The sequence below is a fragment of the Lemur catta genome, chromosome 1 (assembly GCF_020740605.2).
Source record: "Lemur catta isolate mLemCat1 chromosome 1, mLemCat1.pri, whole genome shotgun sequence".
NCBI lineage: Eukaryota > Metazoa > Chordata > Mammalia > Primates > Lemuridae > Lemur > Lemur catta.
In genome coordinates this window covers 122,891,876-122,916,267 of record NC_059128.1, presented here as the reverse complement: position 1 = coordinate 122,916,267, position 24,392 = coordinate 122,891,876, and the positions used below count along the sequence as shown (strand labels likewise).

The following is a 24,392-nucleotide window of genomic DNA, read 5'->3' as shown; positions in this document are numbered from 1 at the left end:
GTGGAGCCTGGAAGTGAAAGAATTTAGTGAATTTTGCTTTCTATATTGATTGAATAGACACTTAGCAAATCTCTGTGCAGTCCAAATCCCGGTTTTATTAGTTAAAAATTAAAATACACTTTGTATGAAAAGATGCAAATTGCTGTGGTTCTCAGTAGAGTTTTCATCCTTGAATTCTGGTGTAAGGTCTGCCTGAGCTGTTCTGCGTCACCTTTGTATGGTATAACACACCTCTTCTGCCAAGTCTGGCCAGAAGCATGATGGACACCAGCCACCGGGCACTACATGGCCCGACACACCAGACATGTAATGTCTTTTTGACGCTTCACAATGACGCCTTGCGGTGGGACCATCCCCACTCTCTATGGGAACGGAGGTCAGAGAGGGAACGCTCTTGAGGCCACACAGTAGTCTCAGGGCACTTCGTCCTCACCACACGGCCTCTGAGGTTAAGTACACAGGTCAGGACTGTGCCAGTGACACTGCTACACACCAGGCAGGCTCTGAGCTGTTCCCAGAGTTACTTACTTCAGCTAAATTACTCCCTCTTGTCTTCCGACCTCCCCCACAGCATTCCCTCCCCGCACCGTTCTCACTGAAGCACTACTATTAAGGAGCAGAAACGCTTTCTCTTGGGTGGCACTGGGGCTGTTCCCATGGAAGTGCAGGAAGTTTCCAGAGGCTGAGGACTGTGCCGTTGTCTCACGAATGAACCCATGGGCGTGGGCACCCAGCGAGGACCCTATGCACCCCAAGCTTCCTTCTCCCTCAAATGCTGTCTTAAAGATGAGTGTTGCGCTCCCCCACCTCCACGGATCAGCACGCTGATGAGTTGCCCTAATTTAGGCGGGACAGGGGCTGTTGCTCTGAAATGCATTCTGGAAGGGCATCCACACAGACACCCATGAGCCAAGCATGTGTTCTCCCTGCCTTTGCTCTTTTCCCCGTTCTTACCTGTATTTCTTCCCGGGAACCGCCTATGCGCTGGCCGGAAGCATATGAGGTTCAACACTGGCCACAGGCTGGCAGACGCCTTCTGTCCTCACACCTTCGTTTCCACGCATACTCCAGACCCACTACTCTGCCTGTCACCAGTATTTCCAAAATACTCTTTAGCATCTGAGGACTGGGCAGTCTATAAATTATTTCATAGTCTGAATTAAAATTTCTTGTTTTGAATTCAGGGAATACTCCTAGAACTCATTTGGTAACGTCTTCAAGACCAACCTTCCAAAACGAAAACTAGGAACTGCATTAAATCGTAAAGCTGCTTCATTACTAACCCAGAAAGTTCTAAAACTATCCATCCAACAGTGGAGGTCTGACTGTTTCTTTTTGAAACTGGCTGATCAATTGATAAATCACGGCACAATCTGTCAGAGATTTCCAACTCCACCCTCTTATTCTCAAATTTACAAAATGATTTGCAAAAAGGCATGGATTAAGTTTTCCCTTTTTGTACTGTTTGAGTCAAATTGTGCCTATGAACACTTGCTTTTAAAACTAGACATTTAAAAAGTTAAGACCCACTAGCTTATCAGTCAGAATTTCAGGTAACTTCCTTCAGCACAGCACCGAGTGGTGAGATGCCCGGGCCTGCAGCAAGAGGGCTGGCCACGTGCACGGAGGCTTCACCACCGTCCGCGTTGTCAGCAGGGTGGGTGCTCAGACTCCCCCTTCTAAGAAAATGAGTCTGCAGTCAGGATGGCCAAGAACGTCGAATGGCAACTTTACTGATTCAAGGTAACTTCCCAGGAATTTAAGAGGCCATCACTTACCCCTGACTGTCAGAGGGAACCTGGCTGGAAGGGCACAGTTGCGTCCAAAACTGCTCAGCTGGCGACAGCCCTCTGAGGTCACCTGGGAGAGAGGAAAGCAGCTGAGACACTCACACATCTGGACTCACTATCTAGTTCACTTTCCAGGCTGTAAATTTTCTGGCCCCGAAGACTATTTGAAAATAACTTTTTACCAAGAAGGTATATTTTTTTATTAGCTGAAGTACTATTTTTTTTTTTTATTATTTTGACATGGAACACTGTAGCCACAAGACTTGCCAACAACTAATCTTCAAGGTAATGCACATTTAAGAAAACAGCAAAATTACAAAAACAAAACCACCTAAGTCCTGAAAACATGGATTTTAAATTACCGTAGATGACAACCTTATTAGAATACTACCCTACAGCATGTTCAAATAAACCAAAGTATTTAATGAATATCAACATTTACCATCTAACTTAACACTAAGGTTGAGACTAAAATGGTTTTGCCACCTGGGAATTTTTCACATTTGTTGATCTACATAAGCAGAAAACATCAGAACAAAAGGACACACACACACACACACACACACACACACATTTTTGCTGAAAACTGTATTTGAAGAACAGCCTAGAATCCTTTATATTTCACTCTCAAATTTTGGTCTTTTTATTTATTCTGAAATAAAGTCTAAATATTAAGAGTCAATATATAGAATTTTAAAATAAGGCTGCATATGGCTAGAAAATTATGCATCATGAACATATATTTTATCTGGTAAGAAAATAAAACTATGTACAAAAATCACTTCTGTTCATTGATGCTGCTCCTAACTAATCTGATCTTTCTAATTAAGCACCACCACAAAGCACAAAACTCTCACGAAAGCTTGTCTTGGTGTCTCATGTTTCAGTTTCACTGGCAAGTTCAATCACTCCCTGGTTAGAGAACGTATTTAAAATAGTCCACAGTTTGGAGGGGTCCTCACAGTTATGCTGACGTTCCCAGTGCAGGAGGAGGTCCTCTTTCCTTCCCAGCATCTGGGCACACAGGAGGCAGTTAAAGCCCGAATGGGACCACAGGAGAACGGTGTGGAGGCCGGGACCCCGGGGGTCCTGGGGGCTTTCCCTGGGCTCGTTGGTTCCTGGTTGAGCGCCTTCATTTTCTGTGAGTATTTCCACACCATTCTTATGATGAAGGTAGAGTTGCCTTTTTAGTTTAGGAAATGCACGTAATTCCTCCTCAGAGGGACAATGCTTCGCCAGCTTTCTTCTTTCGGGATGCTGTCTGCAGTCAGCTGTGGAGTGTTTAACCAGTGCTTCCTGAGCCACCTTTCTCCCCATTAAGATCCCCTCTTGTAGCCTGCCCTGAATTTCCTCTCCGTGAACATAAAGTAAATGAAACTTTATTTCAGCAAAAGACTGAGCAGTGATCTGACAGCGGCCACATTTGATTTGTAATTTGACTTCGTCTGCCTGGTTTAGAAGCAAGTCTTCTTCCAGGCTTGACTTATTTTCCCTGAAAAGGGCAAAAATAGCATATATAAGATTTCATGGAAAAACATAACTGGAACTTACTGTTTCAACTCTTAGTCTTCAGGTTTCTAAACACACTCAGTGATGATAAGCACCAAGGATGGTGTGGACGGAGAGCCTGGGAAGACCCTCAGCAAACACGAACCATCACTCCTGCTGGGGCCACACATTTCTTACGCTACCAGGGTCCATCTGGTGAAAGAGTCTTTACCTTTACGCACCTCCCCCAGGTGAGCTAACTCACCTCAGTGCCCACAGGGACAGGTGTAATCAGCACAGAAAATTGGGCAATACCCACCCACTGCAGCACAGTAGGAACACACGTGGTTCAGGCGAAATAACTGTCCCACAACCCACTGTGGCTCTCCCTAACCTTGAGCACAGAATGCAGTACGGACATTATACCTAAAATTCAAAATCAACTATAAGAAAACAAGAAGTGAGGTTTCTTTGTCCATTAACGGAAAGCATAGAAGTCTGAAAGAGGACAGAAATGCCTAAGAAAAGGAGAGAGATTATAGAAAAGCAAGGAAGAAACAGGATAGGCATCCTTATTTTTATCAGCTATGACAGAGTAAGCCAAGAGTGAATGCAAAGTATCTAGAGCAATCGGGGCAATTATGAACAACAAAGCGCAGAGCATCTGAGCGCTGGAACAGGTTTGCTTCTTCCAGTGCCGACGAGAACTGCCAGCAGCGAGATGCCCTCATGCCACCTCAGTGGGAAGTGGATACACGGCCCAGACTGAGGGTATTTCCTGGGTGAATTACTGCTCTAATGCCTGTCTGCCAGGCTTTCAAATACTTAGCTTATTTGTTTATAATATCAGGAAGCAGTACCTGCAAAAAAGGAATGACAAAGGAAAAAGTTAACGGAACCTGCTGGGAAAAACAGGGCAAACGTAGAGGGTGGGGTCTGGGAGCTTGAGGGTAGGTCCACACGGCCGGCCCCTCCGAGTCCCCACCATGGGTCATGCCATGGCCGGGGCTAATGATGCTGTTTAGATATAAATTCAGTGGACGTGATTTTTTGGGGGGAAATTAGTGTAAAGACGATCAGGACTGTATACAATAATTTACTATTTCGTTTTCAGAAGCAAAAATAATCTTCTCTCACCCAGCTGTCCCCAGCACAACTGAAGCCGGCATGTGTGCTCTGGCTCACGTAGGTAAGTGTAAGTGAACATGGTGACTGATCAGAAATCCAAGGGGAATGAGATCATTCTTCACAAAACAGGAGGAAGAGGTAGCTACCTTACGAATCCTAATCCAAGAAATGTTTTTACAAACTCTTCTTTGCCCGGCTTCCATTCCAGTCCACTCACCTCTCCAGTGCTCCCGCCGTCCCGGGCACACCAGCCTCTCTGTTCTTCGGCACATCTCCCTGCGGCTCACTGGGGGAGGGCTCGGTGCTGATCACAACTCTGTGCACTTCTTTCAGGTGGCCAAAATAGACTCGGACGTGACCGAACACTTTGGCACAAAACTCACAGCACATGAGTTTCTTCAGACGGCTCTCGCCATGGTGAAGTTTCATGTGTGTGCTCAGGCTGCCAGAACGTACGTAGGCCTTGCGACAGATCCGACAACTGTACGGCCGTCTGTTGGTGTGTGTGTTCATGTGGTCTCGAAGGTGCTGTTTGAACTGGAAGTGGTGGTTACAGACGTGACATCTGTGCCACGGCTTCTTAATGCCAGAGAAGCCATTTCTGAGCACAGAGCTGGGCTTGGGGGAGGAGCTACTGTCCTGCTTAGGGCCAAGATACTTAGGAGTGGCTGAATTATGTAACAGCATGTCCTGTCCTAGGCCCCCCAGCATCTGAGATTGTAGTGTAGCCGCAGGAGGAGCCAGGGGAGCCAGAGTGGGCACGACAATCACAGGTTTGGGCATAATGCTACGGTATTTTTTCACAGCCCCAGGTTTTTGGTCTCTGGATTCTTGGGAATCGGTTTTCACTCTTTCTTTAGCATCTCTACACTTATTAATGATGCATTTTCTCCTTTTTCCCTGAAGTGCCAAAATTTCATCTGGTACCTTTCGTTTTCTTCCACTTCTCTTTGCTGCCCCACTGTTCAGTTTTATTTTGAGGCTGAGATCTGGCTCGGTGGCTGTACAAAAGGCATTTTCACAGGGACTCTGCTGGGACACCTGTGAAACTGGTACCTTGCTGGTCATTTTGGTGGCTGCATCAAAGCATCCTGTGATGGGCGATGTCTTATCGCAGCCTGCTCCGAGCCCCAGTGGAGACAAGCCCGCAGTGTCAGCACTGGATTCCACTATGTAGGCTGCTGCTGTTTTCATTCTTGAGTAGGGTAAGATTGGCACTTTCCCTCTGGGGACTGCGGAGGTCAACTGGACTGCACTGCCAAAAATACCAGGTGACAACTTGGTCATGGCTTTTGCAAGGTCAATTTGTTCTTTAAGGTTTTCACTGGTGATGGCAGCAGGTTTGCTGGATGTGTTCTTGCTTGCAAAGTTTGCTCTCCTTGAAATCTCTGGGAGGCCCTGCTTGGCAGAGGGCCCCTCTGGGGTGGATGAGGTTGGGGTGGATGAGGTTGGGGTGGCAGCAGGGCTCAGATGACCACAGCTGTTGGTCACTGGGGGTCTCGAGTCCCCATGGTCACAGCCATTGGTCAGTGTAGCCGTGCTGATGCTGGCTGGGGCTTGCTCTAGTGGTGTCACTTGTTCAAAGGGACTGGGCTTGTGCGAGAGTTCAGGGTGGTCAGGTGAGGAAAGGGACATCTGAAGACACACTTGGGTTTGGGCAGGAGGTTTGCTACAGCCACTCTCAGGAGGGCTCAGGATTGGTTTCTTTGTTGATTTTTTGTTATTTCTTGGGGGTTGATATCGAGGAATAGGCAGTTTCAGGTTTTCGGGCAGGGGCATTCTGGGCTTCTGAATTGGCTGAGCTGAGGCAACATTTGGCAAAGCAACAAGAGAAAATGTCCCCTCCTGGTCAGCAACCTGCATCAGAGCATAGTTCTGGGTGGACATCCCCAGGGGCTTGGAGTTGATAGAGGGTCCCGGATTCACCTGATCAGAGAGTGATGGTGAATGACATGGCAGCATTCTGGATATTAGGACTTTGGGCACGATTTTCGGTGCAATAGTCCTAAACTGATTCTTATTCTTCAAACCTTTCCCACTTTGTATTTTTCCAGAAGGAATGTTTGATACACCTGCAAAGATAATACAACATAAAAAAATCACTGTAGAGTAACTGTTATGTTTTGGAGAGTTCAAATAAGGACCTTATTTATTCTGCCTAGAACAGATCCCTGGGCCCATCCTTACCCTTCTTGGCAAACTTATGTGTCCTTCCACAGGAGCTTGAAGGTCAATTCCTGCCCACCTTCCCCAAGGATTACTATTCTCCTCTAGGGTTCCACAGCCCCTGTTATAATATTTACCATTTTCTATAATATTTCAGGTATTTGTGTGTGTCTCCGCTACTAAACACAGCTTCTTGAGAGTGAGGACTCTGTCCTTCTCATCCTACACCCCACAAATCTTCCTCTCCACTTCCCTGATTCTGACTCATTGTCACAAGCCAGGGAAACCCCATCTTTCCTGCTCTCCTGAGCTGCAAAGTCTTTCCTCTGGTATGTTCTGGTGTATATCTTATTTACTTTATATGTATGTCCTGCTTTCCCTACTAAACTCAAGTTTTGTGACAGTAAAGCCTATATTTAATTCATCTTGATATTTCCCACTGTATCCTTGGTATGAAACAAATGTTTTTTGTATCAAACTCATTTTTCACTCAGTCTCAGGATACATCATTTGACCCACTGGCAGTGCAATTTGTTTTGCACAGGGGGTGAATTCCAGACTGAATGCTAGCTTTGTTGCCGTTTCCCCATGTGACTTGCGAATTTCTCCTCACACCTTTCAAACTGTTTACGTGTACTTTTGCAATTAAATCACCAGTATTAAAAAAGCTGATGTGACACCTTTAAAAAATTTGAACAAAACTAAAAAGATACCAAGTGATAAGTAAAGATACAAAGACAACTTTAAAGATATGTGAATCACATAAAGAGCACCTTCTAGGTACTAACAGGAACGATTCTAACTGACAGAATAATAATACTCCATTCCTGGATTTATTAGCCTGACTGAAGACCAATTACCACTACCATAAGAGAACAATTAGGGAAACACTTCGGTGCTCTGTTTCTAAGGACTGAATCATCCGTTTTATTCTCTGAGGCCTCCAGGTCACAGGGCCTGGCTGTAGAAAAGTTTCTCATTTCTAAGTATCTCATATTAATCAAACCTCACTCCAACTCACATTTACTAGGCACCTACATCATTCCAGGGATTGGTTGTTGCAAGCGCACAATTCCTTTTCTGAAACTTTTGGGGCAAAATGTACCTTGAAATTAATACTTTCAAATTTTAGAAACGTAGTAAGATACGTATGCCAAAGGTTACATAGCACCCAGCCGAATCGTAGGGCACTCGTAATTAAACCTGTTACCACTTCTGTAGCAAAATATGTAAGTATTCATATCAAATAGGGCAAATGAAGATTTTTGAATAGCTTTATTTCAGTTCAGGTTTTTGCCTCTGAATGAGTTTGGTACTTAACTTTTGATAAACTTTTCTGTCTTCAGAGCTTTTGAGATTTTGGAGTTATGGGTAAGTAGCTGAAGAATTACTTGTTTAGGGAATCCAACGGATACAGAGGTAGGCAGCTGACAGTCTAGTGACATAGGCAATTAAGAATTTAAAATCATTTCGATTTTAATGCCTACAGTGACAGGATTAACAATTTTAGCAGGAAGTTGATTCTTTCAGCAAAAATGACACTCCCCAAATGAATAAGTAACATAGTATAATAGAAATAAGTTGAAATGTGTACCCACCAACTTATTTTAGAAGGTAATCAGTGTTTGGGATGTTATGAAACTATTTCCCAAGGTAGCCTGGACTAGAGTAAGAAGTAAAAGAACTAGTGCTGTGGTGGAAAAATCAGAAAAGGATAATTTTCTTGTTTTCCTTCTTAGTTTTGCCACCATGAATCCCATGGGTAAATTGAGTGGTCAATTACTTCACAATAGTCACCTAAATAGGTGGCTACATTTGCTTCTTCCTCCTACATAATTTTAATTTTTAAGTTTTACTGTCAGAGCCTTTAAATTTAAATGTTTTCCGTTTCAAACCTCACTTTCTGATTTTTTTCTGGAAGAAGTACTAAAGTAAGTTGTAAAGAAATACATTAGATCAGGATAGAGAGACTTTGCAGCAAGCCTAAAATTATTGATGGCTTTTGATTACCTAGAGACAAGGTTTAGTAAATAATCACATTAACAATAATAATGGTCTTTGTATTTACACAACGGATCTGGGGTAGGGCAGGGAAAGAAGAAAGAACGTTGGGTCATTTATCCCTAGCTCTTGCTCCTAACTGATTGAGCAGAAAATATTTACTGCAAAGAAGAGCTAGAACAAAGGCTATTTTGCCCGTTGTCAGTCATAAACCCTCCTGAAATACTATGACAACACTACGTCACAGCACAAGACCTATCACCTTGTCTTCTCAACAGTGACTGTCCAGTGGCCCTTCATCTCACTCAGAGAAAAGCCACAGTCCTCACAATGGCCTAAAGAGCCTCATGCCATCTCTGACTCATTCCTCTACTCAGCTCCCCTCTGGCCATGGGCCTCTTCGCTGTCCCTTACAGGTGCCAGATGGGCACCTCCTCAGAGCCTCCGCGCTTGCTGTGCCCACCGCCCACAACACTCTTCCTCACGTGAACCACCAGTACTTGCGTAACTTCCCTCAAGGTTTGCTCAAATGGCCTCTTCCCAGTAAGAGTTTTCTCTGACTACCTCATTTAAAACTATCCCCCCATTCTGAACTCCCTGCTCCCTTTTCCTGCTTTAATTTTCTCTAGAACACTTGCATTTGTGGTCTGCCTCCCCTCATTGGGATAAATTCCTAGAGGGCAGGGAGTTTCTCTGTTTTCAGGGCCTAGAACAGTGTCCAGGATGTGGTGGGGATTCAGTAAATATTTGCTGAATATTTGTTAAGTGGTAATAAAGTGATCAAGGAGTGAAAAAATTTACAGATTAAGCCTCAGAAATTTTCTAAAATACAGGGGGAAAAAAGAATATAATTTAAAAATGGTCTTTAACATTTCAAAATTTTAAACATTAAAAAGGAAATGGGCATATCTCTGGAATATTATTTTTCTCAATTTAATTTTATTCACTGCCAGAATAAGGAAATAGGTTAGCATCATGATACAATCCTTTAAAATAAAGGGGATAGGTGAGGCCAACTGATATCCACCTGAGGAAACAACAAGGGAGAACAGTAAATTATGCTGCTGGAGTATAGACTGAGCAAGCTCTGAAGAAGAGACTGTGCTACAGCAAACAGACATGTGCACAGAGGGAAGAGTGGGGGGATTAGGGTGAAGACGGAGGAACAACTGGGAATGGAAAACTGAACCTCAGAGGCGGAGCACGGTAATGTCAACACAAAGAGCAGAAATAACACAGAGCAGAAGACACGGCTGGAGCAACAGCAGTGGTCAAGGTCACCTCAAAGTCTTCAAAGACAAGCTGGGAGGGAGCTTCCTATTTTTTACGACCAAGTGTGAGAAGGCAACCTTCTGACAGTTCAGGTTTGCCGAAATGAAACCAGATATATACCTCATAGAGCCATACCAAAAGGGAGTGAGCTAATTCTGATACGTTTAAAGTGAATGTGCTTCCACTGATCTTCAAAAGTCTCTATAGTACAGTGGAAATAAAATCACACAGGAAGAGCAATGACGTTCAATGAGAAAGAGGCCAACTGTGGTCTGGGAGCACAGGATACTCCTGAGGGCAACAGGCTCTGTCCCAGCAGATGAGCGTGAGCAGTCTGGCAACCTGAAATGACAGAGGCCTAGATGACAGGGATGGCCAAACTGAGTCTGTTCTCCTCAAGTTCCCTGCAATTTATTTAATTCTTTATTAGAGACAGCGTCTTGCTTTGTTGCCCGCTCTGGAGTGCAGTGGCGTGATCACAGCTCACTGCAGCCTCATGTTCCCAGGCTCAAGTGCTCCTCCTGCCTCAGCCTCCTGAGTAGCTGGGACTATAGGTGCATGCCACCGTGCCCAGCTAATTTTTTAAAAAAAATCTTAAAGTTTCTTTGCAGAGATAAAGTCTCGCTATGTTGCCCAGGCTGGTCTTGAACTCATGGCCTCAAGCGATCCTTCCGCCCTGGCCTCCCAAAGTGCTGGGATTATAGGCATGAGCCACCGTATCCCGCCACTGCTGGAGATTTAAAGAGGTGGGTGCTGGGGTAGAAAAGGTGGCTTATGATCAATATCACAAGCTAATCACGGATCTGTGGCATAAAAAGATAAGGTCTAATTGAGTATATTTAACTTACTTATGCTTGCCTGGATCTATCAGAAATTTCATACAGGGTGAGGGTCTCCATAAAGGTGGTGCTGAGTCTAATTGCCAAGAATCATTAAGTATAGAAAATGAAACCAATGAATTAGAAGAAATCCATGGCAGGAGAAAGAAAGCAAGGCCACAGAAAACAGAAGAGAAAAAACCCTAGTAGTTACTTAAAAATGTCCATCAACAGGGTGCTAATAAAATAATTATCTAACCATTCGATGCAATAGTATGCAGCAGTAGGAAAGAAGAATGAATTGGAGTGCTATGGAACACTTGCCAAGATGTGAGATTCATACTATACTATCACTTGGATTTTAAAAAACGGAAGATACACACACAAATATATTCCTGCACATATGTAGAATATCTCTGAAAGGAAGCAACAGAAACCAGTGTTAGTGGTGGCCTTTGTTGGGGGGGGGGAGCTGGGGGGACTAAGAAGTCTGGAATGGGATAAGTGCTTATTTCCCACTGAACACCCTCTGTGCCCGGCATACAGGAGGTGCTCATAAATATCTGTTAAATGAATGAAAGGAAAATGAAACTTCCCCTATTTGGATCAATTTTTAAAAGCTGTATCTTTTGGGATATTAGTGATGAATATGTGTCTATATGTACATGACTATCTAGATATGCACATGGAGAATGGCTCCTATATTTTTCTTGACCCCTTAATGACAAGAACTGCTAATGATCAGGGAAGCAATCTAGCAATTTCACAGGCAGTGCATAACTGCCCCCAAAGTGAAGCACTGAGAAGTATTAGAGCTCATTACCTCCCAAGGACAATTGGAGTCCTGAGAATTGTTCCTGCAAACATTTGGCTCTTTAGGATAAAACAAGGCAATTTGTAGTAAAGGTCAGTTAAGCTAGAATAACTACAGTTTTTTTTTTTAAAGTAGACTGAACAATAGGAGTCCTTAGAGAAGTTGAAAATGCCATTAAGATTTTTTAAAACTCTAAAATACTAAGATAGTGTGATTGTAGAAAGTCTTTCTTGGCAATATAGTTACAACAGTGGTTTACTGCACTACACATTTACAAGGCCTTTCACAGATGGTGTGATCTAAGAACCCTCACCTGCACCTACTAAATTACAGATCTTACAGAACTGTGCACTAAATAATGAGAAGTAGAAATTTCCACTGACATTCATAATTTCTGGAAATCCTTCAAAATTACCCATAACACAGTTAAAGAGGCTCACAGGACTCTAAGGCACTAAACATGGACTTTTATTAACTGAAGACATAAAAGGCTCACTCAGTAAAATTAATTTTGCACAATTATTCAACAAGAATACTCAATATTAGGATTTTAAATGTGGGCTGTTTTTAATATGTTAAGCATGTTAAAATAACTATTTTGAAAAGAGACATTAGTGAAAAAGTGATCTAACTGTGATTAAAGGGAAACTAGGAGGTGTTGAGTCCTTGTTATGCTCTAGAATATGTGTTAGATCTTTTAATTAAATCCTCACCCAAACTCTACAAGTAAGTATTACTGATCCCCTTTTGCAGATTTACAAAAATTAGGCTTGAGGAAGTTAAAAAATATGCCGAAGTCTACACAGCCCAGATCTGTCCATTACAATTTGAAGCCATGACCTTCCTCTCCTTCATTCTTCTCTCCAAGTGGGGGTGGGGAGAATTATATACAAAGTTGCCCCAATTAATCTCAAATTATAATACCATCTCTGAATCGTAAGGAGAAAATAAAAACAAAATAAAACTTGAAATAGAAATGGCTTGTCACATCCTAAAGTTTCTATTACCATTTAAATGCTTCTTTCAGCCCACTTATTAGAGAGAATTCATGGAAAATTAATAGTCATTTGAAAGCAAAAGCAGATTTTTATATTTGAATTTGCCACTTACTATCCATAGGATTCTGACAAATCCAGAAAGGCTGCCGGACACTTGTCTGGAGAATGTGCAACATGTGTCCTCCTCCTCCTGCTCCTCCATTCCCACCAAAGGATTGGATCTGACGGACATCGTTTGCAAGTTAGAGGCAGCAGAGGGAAGAACGGGGCTCAGTGGCACTAGGTGTCACTGTCTAACCCAGTGTTATCAGACTGTTTCACAGCGCAGCTAGCATAAGCAGCATTAAGAGACGAGTACATGAGACAATTCTCTAGATAGCTACAAACAACTCACTTCCTGATTTCCCCTGGCAGAACCAAGGCCTGCTTTGTTCCTTCTGAACAAAGTTGTTCCTGCTTGTCTGGTAGTTGGTTTGGGCAAAGTTCCATTACTCTGTCTGTTGGGGCCCACAGGCCTACTGCTAAGCGTGCAGGAGAGAGCAGGCAGAGAAAGAGGAGTGTCCTTGTTATTGAAATAGGCCCCCTGGATCCAGGCTCAGAATAGCTGCCAAGTCTTAGCCACTAAAGAGCCAAAACTTTTAGGTGTTGTTTAGGTTTTAACTTTATTAAACTGAAAAACCCTATTTTCAATTTTATTTGTTGCCATCCCTGTTCTCCTTCCCGCTTGGCTTTCAAATAATAAATTCCGGTTGGGGTTCAAACTGTCCCAAGATGGTCTCTTGTTAAAATAAATATGGTAAAACCCTGGGGAAGTCTAGGATAAAAGAAATGTCTCATAACACAAGGGAGCTCAACTTAATTTTGTTGAAAAACCTATAAACACATTTAGCCATGGCCTACCATCTCCCCAAGCCACTGTTCAGGCTCTGCAGCAGTCAGAGTCAACAAGAATTTATTGAGCGTTGACTGCAGAGCATGCACTATAAAATGTGCTGGCTGCAGGAACAAGTGTTCTTTTGTTTCTAAGGACTCAGGATGCCAAATATCACTTCTATTCCATGTATCTGCAGCATGAAGGCTTCCTAGATTCATCATTTCTCAGACTCAAATTTCAGGAAATTTGAGATAATACAAAGGAAACAAGCACATTCCTCATTGGGTACCTTCTATCCTGAGTCTAGTTTGCCCATCATCCTGAGCACACCTGTCCTATCCTGCTCAGCGATGCTCTGAGCGGACTCTGCCCCCTTCCTTAACAAAACCAGGGACAAGCAGGCACCTTCCGCTCAGTACAGGCCTTTGAGAGCTGTCCTGCCAAACAGGTCTTTCATCACCTCACTTAGCAGGGAAGGAAATTCTCATTTTCTGAGGAGCTGAACTTCTTTATCAATATTGTTTCTTTTAACATTATCCTAATGATAGGTAGTATTTTATGTGTCAGGTACTGTACAAAATACTGTACATGCGTTATCTCATTTAATCCCCACAATAACCTGAGTTAGGAATTACCATTACATCTGTTTCACAGAAAAAGATTTCTAAGCTGCTAAGTAACAGTGCTGGAACTCAAGTCCTGGCCCAGCTGACTCCAGGGGCTCCTCCCACCTCTGCATGCTGACTATAAGCTATCACTTCTGGTTACGGCAAATACCAGAGTCTCCAGTACAAAGATCATGGTTTTGGGGTTTAGACAGACTTGGTTTCAACTTCTGGCTCTGTCATATACTTGGGGCTTTGGCAAATCACTCTCTGTGCCTAAATGTTATCATCTATGAATCGGACGTAACAGTGTCTAGCAACAGCCACGGGCAGGACTAAACGAGAAAATTCCCCTGATGGTGCTGGGGTAGCTCCTACCACACATTAGATGATCAGCAGATATTAGTTTTCCACTATCTCTTGCCAGAAAGTATGAGGTTTGTGACATTTATTTTTGGTGGGGGGAAAAAGGCCCAGGTCTTGAATATTCATCACATGGAAACAGTTCTGAATCCTTAAACTGGTGTTTCTACTCTGAGAGGTAAGGAAAGGGAAGGGAGAAGAAATGGCTATTGCTTGTGCTGGAGCTCAGAAAACATTACCACAAAATGAAGGCCTCTGAAGCAAAAGTTTCTCTCTGCCATTCTTCTGCCCTCCTGTCTTTGGCCACTCAATCTCTCTCGAGGCTAGGCATAGAAACTAGAATCCCTCTTCCCCAAGGTAAGTCACAGAAACCAAAGCCCCTTTTCCCTAAAGCCAACTATAAATCCTAAACATAATACTCCCCCCAACCCCTTTCTGTGTAAAAACTGGCCATAAAGAAATTATCTGACCTACCTTGTTTGACTGTAGGTCCTAAGACCCCATTCCAGAGAGGGTCCTGCCCCACACTCAGAAGAAAGGACGCTGCACAGAGAGTCCAAGAGGAATCCAAATAGACAGGCCTTGCTGGGTTTCCCTACTCAGTCCATTAGCATCAGATCAAACCCTTTTTGTCCAATCATATTTCTACACAACTGTTGATACTTTGTTGAGCCTAAGCATAAAAACAGTTCTCCTGTATCTTTGGGTCTTCATTCTGAAGGCCCTTGTGTCATTTGCAAAACAATTGATTAGATGAAGTTGTATGCCTTTTCTCCTATTAATCTGTCTTTGGTCCGTTGATTTTCAGTGAACCTTCAGAGAGTGAAGGGGAAGTTTTCACGATTCAGTGTGAATAGGAGTTAACACATGTGCATTCTAAAGAGCTGTTTTGTGGGGACACTCCTTCTCTCTGTTGTTTATACTGAGTAGTGAGGCCAATTGTTGCTCCTATCCCTAGAAGGAAAGCAACTACCCTAGATTTTCAGGAAGTAGGGGTGAGTGCAGATCTCAGCGGCCCTATGAGGATGGATGGGGCTTAGGGTGGAGCTAGGGACACCTGCCACATCTCTGGAGGGCAGAGAGAGCAATGGCTATGTGGTTTCTCAATTTGAAGGAAAATACGTGGGCTCTCACAGCAGGTAGAGGCTGGGCAACCAGAACTTTGAAGGTACTTCCTTGTAGATTTTAGTATTTCGTGGAGTAAATCATTAAGAAATAAGTTTAGGGTAGCTTACCTATAGAAAGAAAAATGGGTACCAAAAGGAAAACTATAGTCCATAAAATTGAATAAATTAGATATGTAAATACAGTAGTCCTTCAGTATCCACGGGGACTGGTTCCAGGACCTCCCACAGATATCAAAATCCACAGATGCTCAAATCCCTGATATAAAATGCCCTAGTATTTGCATATAACCTATGTACATCCTCCCTTATACTTTAAAGCAGCTCTAGATTGCTTATAATACCTAATACAGTGTAAGTGCTATGTAAATAGTTGTTATACTGCATTGTTCAGGGGATAATGACAAGATAAAAAAGTCTGTGCATGTTCAGTACAGATGCAATTTTTTTTTAATATTTTCAGTCCACGGTTGGCTGAACCAATGGATACAAAGGGCTGACCAAACATCATGAAGGAAGAGGAAACAAGCATTCTTTATGAAAGAATTTAAAAGCCAATTACCTAAAATATTAATGGAAGTAAAAGAAAAAAATAACACAATGAGGTTTGTTAAATTCAAGTAACTAATTATTCTTTTGGAGCCATATAATATCCCAAATGAAAAGTACATTTAAAAAGCTTTATTATTTAAAATACACTTTAATAAAAACTCTCAATTTCAATGAATTTCTTCTTCATTTTAATTATGCCCTTTTTATTAGTTCTTATTCTGGAAGAAATTGTTTTTGATTTGAAGTGTTTCTGATGAAAAACAGTTGAAAACCATAAGAAATCCTTTTTGGTTTAAATACATTTAGAAAGATAAAGTTAAGTTGTTTACCTTTTTGGCAAAAATGATCTGTCATATGCATAAGATTTTATTCATTATCACAAAACATTCAAGTCAGTTTCTTTACCCAAATCCAAGAGTGACTGAGAAGCATAAAGAGTTAACAAAAGAGCCAATGACTTCCCAAGGACACTAATCGAGAGAAATGGAAATTTCTGAGAGCTTTATTAACCTCATTCTCTCAATCTTTTTGTTGTTCATATTACTAGAATTGTTAATATTCAGTTGAGTCACATAGCTGAAATTTTGACCCTGATAACTAACTTCAACGTGGGAAAAGTGGCAGATTGTTTCACTTGAGGGCCTATCCCCATATAAATACCTGTGCACATTGTCCTTCCGGGGGTCTCCGACATTTCCCGAGTCAGCTGTATCTCCACAAGACTGGTGAACACAGAGACATCTCCTGCAAAAGAGCTTTAGTGAGCCGCACAAATGTCTCATGGCAAGAAGACTTCCCCTACAAATTAAAAATGCGCCCCCTTCTTCTTTTTAAATTTTGTTTTTCAATAGCAGTTGGAACAGTTAAGTATCTGGGATGACTAACAAGATGACAGTTGGTGAAGAAAACCTTTTCCTTTGTGGGATAAACAGAAAGAAAAGGTTTCAACATCAGAATGTGTAGTCAGTTGGAACAATTAAACTAGGACACATGCAGAAGGTTGGAAGTTTCTTGCCTTTGGTCAAAACACCATGATTATGAAACTAAAGTGGTAAAAATCACAACATTTCAACAATAATACAGTTAAAAGTAAGGGGCTGGAATCACAAAGATATTATTTTTATACTGAAATTTCAAAAGTAGGTTTACTTTATATAGAAGAGGCATTTTTGAGGAGTGTGCAAATTTCATTTTAAAAAATGAATTAATTGTTCCACTACTTTATAGTATAGTTCTACAAATGCTTTATCTTCACATCTGATTTATCTTCAACTCACAGTGATTTAGAATATTTTTTGCTGTAAGTTTTTCTATACCTCAGCTTTTATGTCAAATAGTACATGATTTGTAAGTACAAATGCAAAGGTTGGACAGCCATGGATCTCTAAGATGTAAAATATTCCCTTCTTAGGTGGATAATCATTCCCTAACACTTCCAGTAATTCTTGACTGTTACTTATTTCTTTAATCAAGGAATGTCTTTTCTTAACATAGAGAGACCCCCTACAACACTGATACTCGGAAGAATTAAAGAAAGAGAACATGAAGTCCCAGGCGCTGGCTGGTGCTGAGGTGGCTGATGTGCAGCAGTTCCCTTCGTGGAGCTCCCAGCGTGGCTGCACACGGGTAACTGGCATCCACAGATTCTGGGGTGTGGCCAAGGCAACCAAGCTCTGACCTGAGCTAGCACAAGGGGCAAAGCCATTGGCCTTTGAAAGCTGTGGTGACCACTGTGGATTCTTTTTCCTTTGAATTCTGCTGGGCTTCTCCATCACCATCTTTATTGTCCTCTGACGATAACTACAAACCTGAAGGCACCATCTACTCTCATCTACGGGTTAGGAATGTGTAGAAGTCAAGGCTCCATTTTCCCTGAAGAGGTGGAGTGATTACAGAGCCCACCTTCCTGGAGGCCACACGTGCTTACATGTGCTCACGTCTGTGTTCTTAGGCGGACACTCCAGGTTCCAGAACCAGCCTCAAGGCTGTCGGAGGTTCACCCATGGCCGTTTTCCTCCAGAACCTTCCCCAGCCCTGTGCCTGATCCCTAGTGCTGGAGATATCCAACCACTGAGAACAATGGACAATGTTATAACTTTAAGGTTTCCAGTCTCAAAACCTATTCCACAATCCGCTTACTTGTCCCTGACAGACTCCCTTCAGATCCTCACGAGGGTAGCCTAGGTTTCTCTCTGCTCTTCGGAGGCCCTCTCCCTCTACCCCACCCCTGCCTAGCCCCGGGGCCATCTTTCTCTTGCCAGTGATTTTTGACATTGATTTCATGGAAGAGAGGCCATGATGTGGGAACTCATTCACTGTCCCTTCTTGCTACTTCTAAACTCTCCTTTTGTCTTTGATTATACCACACAAATAAATTTATTAAAAACCCTTTCTGGGGTGAGAAGAATGTTGGGAGAAGCACTATCACTCTCAATATATGACTCATCCACCTCAAGTCCTGAAACACTAAAATGCAAAAAAAGGTACATCTTAGAATAAGGAAATGGAGTATTCCCCACCCTTTTCTGGACCCCACACTTCCCTCCAGCCCCCTCGAGCTGCATCAGGGATCCTGCACCATCAGTGGCTCCTACGCTCCTCGGGAGGCCCTCCCTGGCCAATATATCTAAAAGGAGCTGCTCAGCCCCATGTGATCACTGGCTGTTTTCTTTTTCTGCTTTAAGTGTCCTTTGTGGTACTTATCTTTATAATACACATGACTACGCGTCTCCTCCCAGTAGAACGTGAGCTCCAAGAAAGCAGGGGCTTGTTTTGTTCACTGCCGGGACCTCAGTCTCTAGATCTGGCATATAACATTTTTTTTTAACCAAATGAACAAACTCTTTACTCTTAACCATATTGACTTGTTCTCTCCTATGCTTTTACTGAACACAAAAATATAAAAAGAGTAGCGACAGCAATAAAGAGTCCTTGAGTCCTATCTCCTTTCTTTTCTGCATGAGAAAATTTACTATAGATGTGTGTATGTTCCCTGTCTCTACTCATCAATTTCTATTATTCCCCAGACCTGTAGAATCCTCAAATTCCATTAGGAAGGACTAAAATGCCCCGTCATTCAGGAGTCAGACTGAATGCTTAATCAACTATCTCACTTAATCCTCCACCAACTCTTGATATTAACATCTCACAAAGCTGGTGAGAGCTGGATTTGAACCCAGGTCTGTCTGGCACTAACGCTGTTCTCCCTCCATTCCAACACAGTGAACTTACTAAGGTGCTTAGCTGTTGTACGTGTACGTGTCTGTGTACGTGTCAGTCTCCTCTACTGGCTAGTGAGCGCCACATAATCTATTTCAATGTTGAGAAAATAAAGATCTTTTTGACTAACCCTTTTCTAATCAGGAAGTGTAACTGTTAGGAAAGAGTGTTTCCTTCTAACAGAAACCTACCGCATGGTTGCTGGGGAGGTAGTTAGCGGGATGCGCACAGAGCAGTCAGCAATGCCCTAGTACTTAAAAGCCAGCTTCTTGTATTAGTGGCCTTTTACAGAGCTTCTGGTGACCAAATGAAGCTTACCCCCAGAATGTAACTTTTTAAAAGAAACAATTGCACAATAAATTTAATGACACTTTTTAAAGCACTGACAAAGTAGTTTTTTGATGAGCAAAAGTGAAGGGAAAAAAATAATTACTAAGGTCTTTTATAATTTTAAAAACAATGAAAATTTCTTAAATACTTCCCAATTCCATACCACCTACTTCTAAAATTGAGGTCACTAAAGAACATTGCGACTGAAAGAAAAGTCTAAAAATTCCAAAAGGGAATTTCACTCATGTGGCAATTCACCTTTGTTTCTTTGAGAATAATATGGCAGATCTATAGGAGAGAGTTTGATAATAAATTGTTAAATGGTAACTCAGTCTAATAAAAATATTAATTATTTTTAAAATATCATTAGTTGACAATGTTAGAATACAGATTAAATAATAAAATGCTTAACAAAAATCTTACAAATATACAATGCTTTAGAAGCTTATTTTACATAAATTGAGTTTATACTTATGGAATATCCCATAAATTCAAACTGATGACATTTATATTTTTTCCTCCAATTTTAAGAAATACCAACACAAGATTCTTTTGGTATTTTATAATCTTTAAAAAAAAAAAAACAGAGCACTGTTTGTAAAGGATTTTAACAAAAAGCATTCAAAATCATTTAAAAGTATTTTATCAAAACCAAAGTAATCATAAGTTGCTCTTTCTAATTAATATAAGTTGGATGCTAGAATTTCTATAAATGTTTTTAGGATTTTGATTCCAATCAATTTAAAGACAGGAACATTATGTCTACCCTATTAAAAGCATTACTAGATTTATGAATTTCACTATTACTATTAGACTTTTAGAAACAAAAAAATGCTTAACCTATATTTTTTGCTTGCATAACATACTAAACACCCTGTCAAACAACTTTGCTTTTATCCCTGCTCAACTCATCACACCAACCATCTGCATAAATAAAGATGTAAGCATCTGCTCTATTGCAAATGGTCTCAAGGGCAGATGTTTCCACCCTTGTGTTCCTGTCACTGGGGCTGGATACATTATTTGAACAGATGTACACAATCTGAAAGTGCTGTGTCCCACAATGAAATGTCTCCAACTGCTTTCTATCAAAGTACATAAATGCTATTTGCACCTGCATTTATGTTAATGATGTGAAGGCAGCAGGGGTTCTGACAATGTGCGATGCAATGTTATGAAATATATTTACATGGTTAATTGGAATTTCTGAGAGACTCTGCTGCCAAATGGCCACACTGACATTGACGCATACCCAAGTAAATTATGTGATTACCAGACTGCTTTTTAAGCAGTAGAAATATGGCCATTTCAAACAACAAAAATACTCATAATCTGAATTTACTAATAAGAATACTTTGAACTCTAATATTTTATCCCAAAATAAGAAAACAACTTCCATATAAGGTTGACTTAATAAGTTTTAGGCCACTCAGGTCATTTCCATTTCATCCTACAAGGATTTTTTTTATAGGTATGAGTGTGTTTTACATTTGTTCTTCTGTCAACAGCATAACATACTAATAACACACAATGGTATTTTGCAGAAGTTATTACATCGGAAAGTTCCAATTTCCAACATTAAGGAGTTAACCAAAACCAGCTTGAAAATGTCAATCTGTACTTAGTCTGCAGCATAAAACGGTAACAAAAGTCCAAGAATGGCATTTACACTATTTGTTAAGATCAAAATGTTTCCATATGAATTTCACATATTTGGAAACATAATATTTTGGTAATACATAAGGAGTGATTTTCCCCCCAATAATGAGGTCACAAAGCAATGTTAACCACTAAAGGCAAAGCATCATATTACAGTGGTTCTCTTTGCTACTGTGTTTTAAGTATGAGGCCTGAAGAGTCAAAGAAGTTGCAATAGTAGTTTTCTTTGTAGCTTTACTGAGCTAGGAACTTATGGTCACTTTTGAATAATGTAATATTACTTTATTAACTTGAAATTTGTAATATCAATTATGCACAAAGTCATTATATTTGAGTTAAATGTCATCCAAACTAACTTCCATTCTGCAAATTATACTGAGACTTCTACTGTGCTTTAAAAGAGTTTTTGCATTCATATACAGTAGATTCTCATTGTTTTCAGGTTCTACATTTGCAAATTTGCCTACTTGCTTAAACTTAAATTTGTAACCCCAAAATCAATACTCAGTGCTTTTATGGTCATTCACGGACATGTGCAGAGTGGGGAGGATTTGACCCACCTGACATGCACGTTCCCAGCTGAGGTTGAACAAGGTGATGCTCTGTTCTCTTGTTTCAGCTCTCATAATTTAAATATGTACCCTTTTCATGGTCTATTTTATGCCTTGTTTTTTGCATTTTTGAGCTTTTTCTAGGTGATTTCACTGTTTGGCATGGCCCCCAAGCATAGTGCTGAAGTGTTTGCCCGTGTTCTAAGTACAAAAAGACTGTGACTTGCTTTATGGAGAAAAGATTTGTTAGGTAAGTTTTGTTCAGGGATATAGTGCTGTGTCTCTGAGTTCAATGTTAAAGAGTTAATAATATATATTTAATAAGTTATCTTTAAACAGAAACACCTATAAAACAAGGTTATGTATTAATCGTTGACAAAAATGTAGTGACCAGAGGCCCACAGGAACCTAACCTTGCATGTCTCCTAGGAGCGATGGCTCAGCATTCACTAATTCAGTGTTCCCAGTGACTTTATAGAACACAACTGCTGCAAATAACAAGGATTCATGGTACCTTATCTCATCGGACTGTTACAGGGCAAGAAATATTATCCCTACTGCAAAGATGAAGGGACTGGGGTTTACTGATTTAGCCAAGATCACAGAGCCTAAAAAGGACATAAAAATGACTCAGCTGTCCAGCTTTCATCAGATGGAGAGGAGAGGTAGATCACTGGGGACGGAGAAAAGAAAAAATAGGAAGGGAGCTTAATAGGTTTCATATCATGTTTGAAAGAGTGAAACTGTGGTTAGATAACAAGATAATAAACCACTTTTAGGTTAAATCCCCATAAAAATAAACTGCTGCTTGGATAGGCAGCCCAGTGTTATTAACTAAAACAGCTGAAAGAGAATAGAGCTTAGTTTTGTTTTACTTTCCCCCGGCTTTGCTCCTTGTTCATCGCTTCTTAAAAGGCAATAAATATTTGTTAAACATTTGCTTTCATTAACCTTAGAATTTCATCCAGGTTGATGTTACATGAAAAAACAAAAAAAGATTAAAATGTTTTCACAGCATCATATATGATTTATAAAAAATGTTTGAGAGTTTAAAACATTTTTGACATAGTCTAATATATATTTGAGAGCCCACTATATGCCAGGGTGCTTTAAACCCTGCTAAAGATAGAACCTTCATCAAGAACTTTATGAAAGATATAACTGACACTAAGAATCCAAAGTAAGTAAGATCTTTCTTCTAAACTTTTAAAAAGATAAGCATATTAACTAGCTACTCCCAAATGTTCCTTACCTGAGTTCTAAAATACTATATTCACTAATACCAAAATGTTTGTGTCTGTAAGAAGTATATACTTATATGTTTATATGACATAAGAATGTATTTTTAGACAGTACCACACTATTTATTTTTAAAGTATTTTACTGAATCAGAAAATACAGGGTTTGTTTTTTTAGATCCAATTCACATCATTCACATGATAGTCATTGCTGTGGTTCTGCAGTCAAATAATGCACAGATTTCGAAAATTACTAGTAGGTGTACAGCTCACAGGCAGCTAACTGCAGTGGTTCTGGAGGGGCCATTCGTGTGTCTTTGCTTCAAAGCATTTCCTCCCTCCTTACCACCACTTCTCATTACTTTCATTACATAGACATGGCACTCACAATTTGAAAACCACGTTTAAACAATGCAAATGTAGGACAAAGTTGAGAAAAGTGGTAGAAGACTTATGTAACGAGATCTTTCTTTCTACCTGCAGCAGACTTGCCTAAGAAATGGCAAAACCGAACCATAGAGCTGGCAAAAGAATTACGAGTGACTGCAGTAAAACAGACCCTCACTTGACTTAACTAAAGACTCCTTCCTGACCAACCAACAGTGTGATTTGTTTTAATGAACTGTGTAGGGACTTAAAATTCATCCTGCCCTATCCAAGATAGAAACTTTAGTCATCAATTGGCATAACCACGGTGAACATCGTCTTCTTAGCACACAGAAAACATGAATTATCTCTGTCAGAGAACCATTTGGCAATGGTGCTCACCTGTGTCAGTTTTCTTATCTGGCAAGTAAATAAATTCACTGATTTTTTAATCATTGTTGTGGTTTTGTCTTTCCTTCAACAAATCTAAAGTGGAAGTTACAACTATAGTTGGCCTTATGTTGTTTTCATGCCTTTTTCTTCTTTGAAAAACACAATTTATTTCATCATAAAAATATAAAAGGAAAAAAGAAAGTTATGGGAAAACAGTAAATCCTATCCCCAAATCTGGAATGAATGAGATAGAAAATTATAACAAAATAAGCCTCATGAACTTCTGGAGATAACTGATATTCTCACACAGAAAGGAATAATGATGACACTAAATTATAACAACCTAAAATACAGCATAAATTATCATTTTAGAGTGATATTACAATGTTAAATATCTCTACCCAAAATTAGAAAACATTTAAATAGAAGAAACTAGACTTTCTCATTAGTTTTCTGTTTGTGATGCTGTCAGTTCTTCGTAGTTTAAACCCACATCCCTTGGCCCCTAATTCCACCTGGTTCACTTCTACACATATGCTCAAATTCTGAGCAAATGCCATTTGTTCCGTTGTGTTTCCTGACCAGCCTCAAAATCTGTCTTACCCAACTGTTCTTTCATTCTGGTTTTCAAAGTATATCATAC

The 24,392-nt window shown here is 40.7% G+C and overlaps 1 protein-coding gene across 11 annotated transcripts in view; it reads right to left on the bottom strand.

Moving 5' to 3' along the window:
- Positions 1 to 2,000: 2,000 nt before the first annotated feature.
- The window catches only part of ZNF438 (zinc finger protein 438), a 168,788-nt gene continuing 146,396 nt past the window's right edge, over positions 2,001 to 24,392 (bottom strand). For 10 of the 11 annotated variants that reach the window (XM_045554355.1, XM_045554320.1, XM_045554345.1 and 7 more), the window contains 3 exons: positions 16,654 to 16,737; positions 4,624 to 6,478; positions 2,001 to 3,282 (listed from right to left, as the gene is read on the bottom strand). In XM_045554355.1, coding sequence (XP_045410311.1) covers positions 2,667 to 3,282; positions 4,624 to 6,478; positions 16,654 to 16,737 — 2,555 coding nt within the window. In that variant the 3' untranslated portion in view covers positions 2,001 to 2,666. Of the gene's footprint in view, positions 3,283 to 4,623; positions 6,479 to 12,587; positions 12,697 to 16,653; positions 16,738 to 24,392 lie in introns of those variants that run through there. The other variant, XM_045554370.1, reaches the window with a different exon arrangement.